The 10,370-nt window shown below is 48.8% G+C and overlaps 1 protein-coding gene across 1 annotated transcript in view; it reads right to left on the bottom strand.

Annotated features, from left to right (window-relative positions):
• Positions 1–3,269, bottom strand: part of CDH3 (cadherin 3) — a 42,931-nt gene extending 39,662 nt beyond the window's left edge. Inside the window, exons 1-2 of the mRNA XM_016164619.2 lie at positions 2,720–3,269; positions 2,373–2,487 (exon numbers count right to left, since the gene is read on the bottom strand). Coding sequence (XP_016020105.2) covers positions 2,373–2,487; positions 2,720–2,779 — 175 coding nt within the window. The 5' untranslated portion in view covers positions 2,780–3,269. The remainder of the gene's footprint in view (positions 1–2,372; positions 2,488–2,719) is intronic.
• Positions 3,270–10,370: the final 7,101 nt, after the last annotated feature.

Genomic DNA, 10,370 nt, shown 5'->3' on the forward strand with positions numbered 1-10,370 from the left:
CAAGAGAAGTCAGGAGGATAAAGCAAGCTCAGAGTTGTATAAGTGCTTTGAAGAGGAAAGAGCACATATAAACAAGGTATTAATTATATCAGATAATTTCTTTGAGCTCAACTTCATAGACACCTGTGATATTCATAACCCAGGGGAGAACAGAGGCAGTTGATCCTTGGCAATATGGAAACTGTTGTCTGCTTGGCCAAACTTGAATTTGTATGTCCCCTCAGGATAACCCTTTCGACAGGGCTAGATCCATCCTGTGTATTGAGGACAGGGAGCTGGGGTGGAGGTAGGGAGGTGGAAAGGTGTCAGCAGCTGATGACTAAGAGGAGAAATACCAATTTTTTTTTTTTTATCGGAGCATCCCAATTTATTGGGACCAATTGGGCCCAGAAACTGCTTTTACTTAAAAAAAGGTGGCATCCTATTTCATGGAAGTCTGCTCTTAGAACAAGCCACGTTGTAGGGAGGCTCAAGATTAGCCAAGAACATGAACCCGCCCTTTGTTTTATAACCCAGGTGTGCTCCTGGCATGAACCCACCCCTTTCACAACCATAAACTAGACATCCGAGAAATCAAAATTTCCCCAGAAGGTTTAAAATACCTGACGTCACCTGGAAGTACTTGCCAACCCGACTATGAAATCAAGATGTCACCTGGAAGTATTTGCCAACCCGACCATGAAATCGAAAACCTGATCACCGCTTCCCCCCAACAACCTCGAGCTTAGTGAAGTGACAGTTAATCTGATAATTCTGGCTTCAGTAAGAAAGATAAGGCACAGACAACACTCAAAGCCATAGTTTGCCTTCCAAGACTGTAGTCAAAGAACTTGACAATGAGGGGGAGGGGTACAGATTTGGCAGCACTCTGGTTAGCAATAAAGCTTCCTCAGGGAGCCGGAATTGGATTTGGGGCCCTGCCCAAGTTAACATTTTTTACAGGTTGGCTGAGCTGCAGTTTGTTAGCCAGTTAGTAATAAACCCATGTGCAAGAATTTTAAGTTTATGAGGCATGGCTTCCTAATGCCTCTCCTTGGCTCCCTACAGCCAAGAGTTTAAAGAGCCTGGACTAGCCTGGGTGTTAATTGTTTTTGTCAATCTGTAGAGTTATTTGGGAAAAGAAGAAGAAAACAAGGCTACAGACTCAAGGCCCCCAATCCTCGTTTGGAGAAACAAAGGACAGCCATTCTGTCCCCAAGACTTCTTTCTGCAAGCTGTGGGAATTTGTACCTGGGGTGAGGGGGAAGCTGATGGGGGCTGAGGAAAATGCTAGGGGCAACACTTAACTGTTTTGAAAGCCACACAAACGTAGATCCCCTCCCCAGAAAAATGCATACAGTTCTTAATTTTATGTGGTAAGAATCCTCTGGAACCCCGCCCAAGGATCCTGAGTTATACCTCTCTTTAAGAACTTGGGTTTGGTCCAGTGGAGAACCCTCTCCACAAGACACAAAGACACAGAGACACACACACACAGAGTCCTGTGTGAAAGAAAAGAGGTCCCCATCAGCCGGCAGCTGCCTGGGTCTCATAACACACTGGTTCTCCGCACCAAAGTACCACCCTCCCTCAAGTTTCTGAACTGGGGAAGGGGGTAAACAAGTAATTGGGAGATCAAAAATGTGCTTTGAATCTCCCATCCACCGCCCCCGCAGCTCCAGACCTTCCCACTTAAAACCCCCACTCTCCCACGTGCCCTAACATTCCAGTCCCAAGACACTGGAGGGGCGGGGGTGCCCCCAGTGCGCGATTGGCCTCGGCCCAGGTGTAACAGACCCAGTTTCCAGGCAGGCTGCAGGGGCGCAGACCCTCCGGGAAGGGCAGGGTTAAGAGTGCATTCCAGCTGCCGGGGAAGAAGGGGGGCGGGGAGCGGAGCGCGAAGAAGAGAAACAGACCCGGTCTGTCTGTCGGAGACACAAAGCACGGTACACAAAGGGGGCCTGAGAGGGGTGAAGGGGCTGCCCGGGGCACGGCTCATCCCCACACCTGCGCGGGGGCTGGGGGAAGAATGTGGACGGCGCATTCCTCCGCTGGGGCCAGCGGGGGAATGTCTCCCCCATCCCGGCTGGGTGAGGAGCTCAGCCGCCCCGCATCCGGGAGGAGGGGGTCAAGGTAAGCCGCCGCGCCGAGGCAAGAGCGGCTGGACGTCAGAGGGCGCTACGCACTCCAACCTTCTCCATTAGCCGCCCACCCCCATCTCTACCCCCCGAGAAGCTTTATGCGCCTCCCCATATCTAAGGGGGTGCTAGAAGTCCCCTGCCCCAGCCTGGGTATACCTCGCGCAGGCAACACCTGAGCGGACCACGTGCGGTTTCCACCCGCCCGGTGCCCTGCGGTTGCACCAGGGGAGCTCCCAGTGGGTCTTCTCTTACCTTTCCTCGGCTCCTGGCTGGGCTCCAAATCCGCGCCTCCCGTCCCCAAGGTCACTTCGGCACCCCGGAAGCCTGTCTGACACGACTCGGAGGCCACGCACCGCAGCCAGCAAACCTGTGCCCGAGGGAAGATAGAGGAAAGAGGAAGGTTGGGTCACGGGCTGGGTCACTGGCGTGCCCAGCTCTGAACGAGCATCCCGGGATTCCTTAAGGGGCTTCCCAGGCTACCGTGGCCTCAAGGAGCCCAGGCCCGCGCTCTCCCCGACCCCGACGCCACCACCGCATGCGGACCCCGCCCGCCCTCCAGGGAGCGTTCCGGTCTGGGCAAGGGCGCCGCAATGGGGTACCTGGAGTAAGAGTAAGAGGCAGAGGAGGAGGGAAGCGAGAGACCCACTAGGGAGCCCCATGGCTGGAGAGAGGTGGGTGAAGAAGTTGCCGCTACCACAGGGTAGTGCTCGGCTAAGCTCTCCGCGCCCCTGTGAGCATCGCAGCTCTCAGGAGCCTGCGGGAGGAGGCCAGGTGAGCGCAGGTAGGTGCTGATTGGTCCAGTGCTGCAAGGTCCCGCCCCTTCGCAGGTGGGGCCGCGGCTGGCGTTGTCCAGGCACCCGGGAAGCCCCTCCTGTCCTCCCCCGGCGCTCTTTCGTCTTTTTGGGAGCTTCTCCCAGGAGGGACTCAGCCCGTCTAGCGGGTTCTGGGTCCGAGAGAAAAAAACAAAAACAAAAAACAAAAATCAACCCCAATCCTCAGCCGTCGCAACACGCGAAAAAAAAATATCTGTCTTGCGGCTATAGCCGGAAAAAGTGGAGAGGCATCGGAGCTAGAGAAAGAGGCGCCGCATTCATGTTCTCCTGAGGCATTGCTGTTACCGAAAGCTTTGAAGGAGGCGGGTGTGTCCGCACCACGCCCGACTGCAGCGAGGTCTGCCTCCTGCCTCTTCACCTCCCAAGCCAGCCGGCTCCGAGGACTCGGAGGAACTAAAGCTCGCAGTGAGCAGCAGTGAGTCGCGTGGAACGGACCGCGTTATAAAACCTACTGTAACTTGTAGAAGACCATTACTTCTCATGCAAGGCCAAACAAATGGAGGCTGGGAGAGAAGGTCCTAGAGTTTGGAAGCCGTGGTGGCGCCAAAGGGTAGAGAGGTGGTTATTAGCCCCATAATCTCCAGCAACAGCCCTCCCGCCCCCTAAAACGTAACACTTTCTCAAACTAAATAAAGGCACTTTTAAAACGCAGCTCTTTTTATTGGTCTGAAATGCTGAATATAATCTGAGTAAAAACTGCGTGCTGCGGAAAGCAGCCTTCCCTTGAGCCTCCCCTGGGCACGGCGCTCCTTCACCGGTGCTTACTCGGTGACAGGCGGCGGATCTGAAGTGCTTTCCCCTTCGTGGCATACAGGTGGTCGCAGGGACTGTCCCTAGACCCAATCGCTCCATCCTGCACGCCCTCTCCTCACCCTCTTGTTCTCTGAGGCCTCTCCACAGCTCAGAGGAGGAGAATGAGTCTCTAATTATAGATTCTTTGGCCCTCAAAGACTAACCTGGAGGCCTCCTTGTCTTTCCCACTGCCAGGCCTATGGCTAAAAGGAGGGACAGACTCCGCTGAGACCCAGGGAGTCCATCTCTAGCCGAGCAGCGGCTCTGGGACGCATCGCCTGCTAATAAGCAGGTTGCACCACTTACTAACGCTGTGGCGTAGGGAAAGTAAAATAACCCCTTTGAGTTAGTTTTGCATGCATCAAGTGGGGCTACGGTGACATCTGCCATCTAAAGCACTAGGATTAAATAAATTCATACATATAGACAAGGATTAAATGAACACGTTTAAAATGCTAAACTCAGTACCCAGCATAGAGCAAGTGCCCAAATGTTTCCTGGTATTATTGCTTTAGGATACGGCTCATTTGTCCTCCTCAGCCTCCAAAGCTGTTTCTCTCCTCCGTAGCACTTACATTTCCCAAACTAAGAGAATGAGAAACGCTGTACTACTTCCATTTCACGGTTCATGGTATAGGGAACAATTGGCATCTGGTATCACCAGAGTGCTCGATTATCCGGCCTGTGGTCCCCGCAGGTGGGGGTTGGGAGTTGGGGATAAATAAAGCTCTGGGAAAATCAGAGCAACAACTCAACTCCCAGCCTCCCTGGCCTCGCTCTTCTGCTGGGGGCGCTCCCTGTGCGGAAGGGGAGATTAGATACCTGCGCGGGCACACAACTTGCCGGAGAGGTTCCAGAATGTACACTTGGCCTTGCCTATCCTCGCCTCGCAGGTTCCCCTTCGCCCTCCAGGAGCCAGATGAAGCCATTAGGCGGACAGTTAAACACAAATGAGCCTCGGGATACAGGCCCTAATTAAACATTCGGCTGGAGAGCTGTTGAGCGCGCTCATTTCCGCCTCCTTCCAGGGCACTCAGCATTTCGGGCGGGGGCGGGGGGAGGAGAGGCGAGGAGAAATTGAGAGTCCGCTCTTCCGCCTGCAACTTGGACCACGTTGCTGTCTTCGTAGCTCCCTCGCCAGTCGTTTGTTCGCTCATTCATTCATTTAATATTTGCCGGCTACGTGCCAAGCACTAGAAATACAATACTGAACAAAACAAACATCCCTGCATCCCTGGATCTTCTATCCCACAGAATGGGGGTGGGATGGAGTCGAGGAAAATAAATAAGTAAATATAAATTACATTAGATAATATGTGTTGTGTAAAATAAGAACAGACTAGGAAAGTGCCAATTCAGGGACAGAAGGTGGGGTTAGAAACTGTAAATAAAGTCATCTAGGCGGTGTTTCTATAAGGTTTTAGCAGGAGACAAAATCTAGGTTGAGGAGCGGGTGGAATTCAAGTCTTGGTGAAGGGGCTAGTACAGGCGTCTGCAACCATTTTGGCACCAGGGACTAATGCTCCTATGAGAATATAATGCCTGATGATCTGAGGAGGAGCTGAGCTGGTTATGCAAGCGCTAAGGAAGGACTGCAAATTAGATGAAACTTTGCTCCCTCACCCACTGCTCACCTCCTGCTGTGCAGCCGAGCTCTGAACAGGCCACAGATAGGTAGAGAAATGGTCAGGGTTCAGGGAACCAACAGGGATGCTGAGCAACAGCAGAAAGGCATTACAGCTTTGATGACTGAAAGGCAAATGGGGCAAATAGTGTCACTGGAAGTCCCGGCTTGGGGAAGAGCTGTGGAGTGAGGATCACCCCTCCCAAATGCAGCTGTGGTCCAGGAGAGATAGGGCCTTGACCCAGAGCAGAACAGGGAGGATGTGGGGGGGGGGAAATACCCAAACGTCTCTTTTCTTTTGCCCTTCCATCTCCTGGCAGTGGCTCCCATGGACCAAACCTGCACAGAAGCCAGAGGGCAAGAAAGCCTAAGCGGTAGGGTCTACAGGTGTCATTCTGCCCAGGCACAGCACAGGGTGGATAAAAAGTAGAAAATGGATAAGGGGTAGATGAGCAATTGGGATGCCCAGAGGCCTCATTGAGAAATGGACATTTAAACAAAACCAGAGGAAGTAAAAGAGCAAGTTATGCTAACGATATCTGAAGAAAGAATATTCCAGGTAGAGAAAATAGAACAGAGGGCCCGAAGTAGTAGAGAGATTACTTGGGACAGAAAAAAACAAACAAACAAACAAAAAACCAAAAAGCCGGTGTGGCTGGAGCAGAGTAAGCAAGTAGGAAATGAGTCAGATCTGAGAGGGTGGGGCGCAAATATTATAGAGCCTCATAGGTCACTATAAGAACTTGGATTTTGAGTAGGAAGGGAAGAAGGCCCTGGAAGTTGTATACAGAGGAATGATGTTGGGAAGACTACAGAAGATGAGGGCAGAAACAGGGGAATCAGTTGGAATTCTTTTGCAATCATCCAGGCAAAAACTAAATGGTTTGGTTCAGGGTGGTCACTGTGGAAGGAGTAAGAAATTATTAGATTAATAAAAATAATAAGTGTTGGTAAGGAAGTGGAGAAATGGGAACACTTGTGCACTGTTGATGGGGATGTAAAATGGTGCAGCCACTATATGGAAAACAGTATGGCAGTTACTAAAATAATTGCCACATGATCCAGCAATTCTACTTCCGGGTATATACTCAAAAGAACTGACAGCAGGAACTCAAACAGATACTTGTACATCCATGTTCTCAACAGCATTATTTGCAAGAGCCAAGAGATGGAGCAACCCAAGAGTCCATCCACCAATGAATGAAGAAACAAAATGTTTAGTAGGTACAGACTTTCAGTGCTGCAAGATGAAAAGAGTTCTGTGGTTGCATGGTAGTGATGGCTGCACAACAATGAGAATGTATATAATGCCACTGAACTGTCTGTTTGTGTATTTTACCATAATTTTAAAAATCACTAAAAAAAAAAAACACGAAGAAGTGATCAGATGCTGGATATATTTTGAAGGTATTGACCACGAGATTGGCTAAAGGACTGGATATGGAGTGTGAGATACAGAGAGGGTCAAGGATGACTCCAGGGTCTGGGGCCTGAGCAACCATCAGGATGGCAATGCCATTTCCTGAGATGGGGAAGGTACATGGTAGTGGACACTGTCAGAGTGCAGCTCAGATCCCCTGGGATTTCTTTGATTATTTCTGAGCTCCCCTCTTTGGCTTCTGTGTATTGACACCCCTAGCATCTAGCACCTGTCACTCTTTAGAGGCCTGCCCTCCTGCTATAGGAATCCTTTTGCCCTTGCAAGGATCCCTTTGCCTCTCCAAAGAGTTCACTTACCCTCCCTGCCCCCTTAGCCATTGACCAACTGGTACAGGAGTGTGGAAGCCTAGCTCCCTTCCCCCCAAACTCCCAGTGGTAAGTTATACCCATTGTCCCCTGGAGGATCAGGCTAAAGCTTTCCTTCAGGGACTTGCTCTGAAATCACACCCTTGCTCAGCTTCTCACCCTCTTTATCCTGCTTCTTCTACTCCTTTACCTGTTCTTCCTGGGAGCTCTTCTTTAATAAGTCATTCAGGCACATGAATCCTTGTCTCAGAGTTGGCTTCTTAGACTCAGGGGAGATGTCTGGCCTGGGGATATACCTTTGTCACAATGAGAAAGCATCGAATCTGGGGGCGATATGTGGAGAAAAACTCCAAGGTAGAACCCTGGGCCTCCAGGGCTTTCCCAACCCTTACAGAGCATGGCCTTCTTAAGAACATTCATACTGCCCCTGACACACTCCAACCAAACTGGGCTGTGATTCTTTCAGTCTTTTTACTCTTTCAAAAAGAACTGCACCTTCCCTGTGCTTCTTGTCTGCATTTCACATTTAAACATATGTTACTTACTGCCCTGAGGAATCTCTGGCATCCTTACTTTCCTCTGAGTGTTTTCTTGCCTCGCTCTCCGTAACATTTTTCCTACCTCCAGGAAAAGGTCCTTGGGGTCATGGATCGGGACTATCAGAAAATAATTTCTCCAGATTTCCATACAGCACCCAACCAAGGAATAGCCCGTGGCATCAAAGTTAGTCTATAGACCTGAGTCTGAATCTTCCCTCTGAAAACAACTGCCTGGGGAACCTGGGGTGAGTTATTTAATCTTTTCAAGCCCTCTGGAACTAGTAATTTCTATCTAATGGGTGATCGTGAGAATTATCCCAAACTGAACCCTTGACCTTCCCCCACAAACCTGCTCCTCCCTCATTCCATCTCAGCAAAAGGCAATTGCATCCTTCCAGCAGTTCAGCCTGAGCCGTCTTTCACTCTCTGACTCATCTTCTACCACTTGCTCATTCTGCTTCTCCCACACTAATCTCCCAGTGGTTCTCAGAACACACCAGGCATGGGTGTGCTCTGCCTCTGGCCTCTCTGCAATTGTGCTTCCCTTTGCCTGGATCGCCCTACCCCAGATGTCCCCCTACCTCTCCCCAACTCCATCAGGCCTCTGCTCAGATGTTGCTCCTCAAAGAGACCTTTGTTGACCGTGCCCCTTTTACCCAGTTTTAATTTTTTTCAGAGCACTTATTACACCCTGATTTACGTGTGTGTGTGTGTGTGTGTGTGTGTGTGTGTGTGTGTTTTGTTTTGTTTGTTTTGTTTTTGGAGAGGAAACATACAGTAATGATCAAGAGCAAGGACTCTGGAGTCACACTGTCTGACTTTGAATCCTGAATCCAGTTCTTTCAAGCTATGAGACCTTAGGCAAATAACTTTCAACTCCCTTTTGCCTCAGTATCCTTATCTGAAAAATGGGATTAGCATAATAATACCTTCCTCATAGGTTGTGAGTTAATATTTGTAAAGCACTTTAGAACATAGTAAATATGTGTTCACTAAATTATATTTATCATTGCTCTCTCCTTATTGAGTGAATCCTTTGTGAGAGGCAGAGATTTTTGTCTGCTTTGTTCACTGCTGTACCCTCAGGACATAGAAGAGGCTGGCATAAAATAAATATTCAAATATTTATTGAATGAATGAAATAAATAAGATAACTATTAAGCATCTATCAGGGTGCTAGACTCATAGAAGCAAAATCAATATGGATTCTTTGGCCTACCTCACAGAGCTGATGTGAGATCCAATGAGCTAATAATATAAGGGAAAAGGTTTTGCAAAGTGTCATACAAATAATGCCATAATAAAATGAACTATTACCATTTCTAGAGCACACACTGGATTGGGACTCTGTGGTAAGCACTCTCATACATCATCTCATTTTAATCCTCACAACTCTAAACAGCAGTTCATGTTATTCGCTTTTCACAGATGAAGAAACTGAGGCTAAGTCCCCTGCCCAAGGCCACACAGTTAGGGCAGAGGGAAAGCCAAAACAGAACCCAATTCTGTCTCACTAAAAAACTTATTGCCTTAATCAGTTGCCAACCTGCTATCCATCAATATTTGCTGGAAGAATGAATTCGGTAAGCAGGTCTTTGGTATATTACGAAGAATTCCATAGTATCTAATCTTTTCTCTTAAGAACCTCTTTAACATACTTGTCTCTGGTCCAAGGTTAAGTTCTGGGTCCTCCAAGAAACATTTGGAAAGAACTTCGCTGCCCATTTTTGGTAGCAAAATTCCTAGAGCTTCACTCCCACACAGCACACTTTATGGGGGTGTGTCCCAAAAACAAGGGAGTGTTTTCCAGTCTTTTCTAAGAAGTAGCCTTAAAACTAGGTGAGGCCCTTTTTCCTGCCTCTCTCTCTCTCCCTTGCCCAGTGCTCTGAACAAATAATTCTGAAGTTTACTTCTTTATGTCTGTTCCTGAGTTTTCTGAGACCCTCCTTTTTGCACAATGATGTTACTGACCAGCTTGTCCCATTTATCACTTTTGAATCCTTAAAGGTGCTGAGGTAGCTGATCCCCACTGAGAAACCTAATCCATATACTTTCCTTTTCCCTGAATCTCAGGCAGGGCTATGATACTTTCAGCACTGGTGAATGTTTGCCAAAGCCTGAGCTGTCAGTTTCCAGAGATCAGAGGCCAAGTATTTATGTATGTGTGTACACTGAGGGCACAGAATCAATTAATCAATAAGCACTCACAAGGCCCTGAATCCTGTAGTTGGCTAAGATCTAGAAACTTTGAGAACTGCAGGGCCTAAAAGGACCTTAAAGAAAATAATAATAATAACAACAAAGAATAATAATCTGTCCTCAGAGCCATTCTTCATCCTTCACTTGAAAAGCAGGGTGACCTCTGCAGATTAGGTTTCTGAGGCTCACCTGAGAGATGATTTCCTGCTGGGTTTAGCCAATGGGAGGCACTAGTGGGAGACTGGAGGCGGGACAAAGGGAAAAGCCAAAATATTTTTCCTTCTTCAGCTGTGTCCTGGCAATGGCCATGTCTTGTCCACACCTCCAGCTCCTGCTGTGGGTCCAGAGTCCTGCCAGGGTCCAGAGTCCTGCCATACTCCAGGTTCCAGTAATACCACCTTTTCCCTCTCTTCCTCCTAATAACGGGTGACTGTCTAATCTCTAGGTTAGGTTACATCGCTGTCTCCTGTTTGGCTTCTCAGCCTCTCCATCACTTCTGTATTAAATTCCCTCTGCT

This window comes from Rousettus aegyptiacus, unplaced genomic scaffold (genome assembly GCF_014176215.1).
Source record: "Rousettus aegyptiacus isolate mRouAeg1 unplaced genomic scaffold, mRouAeg1.p scaffold_m13_p_14, whole genome shotgun sequence".
NCBI classification, from domain to species: domain Eukaryota; kingdom Metazoa; phylum Chordata; class Mammalia; order Chiroptera; family Pteropodidae; genus Rousettus; species Rousettus aegyptiacus.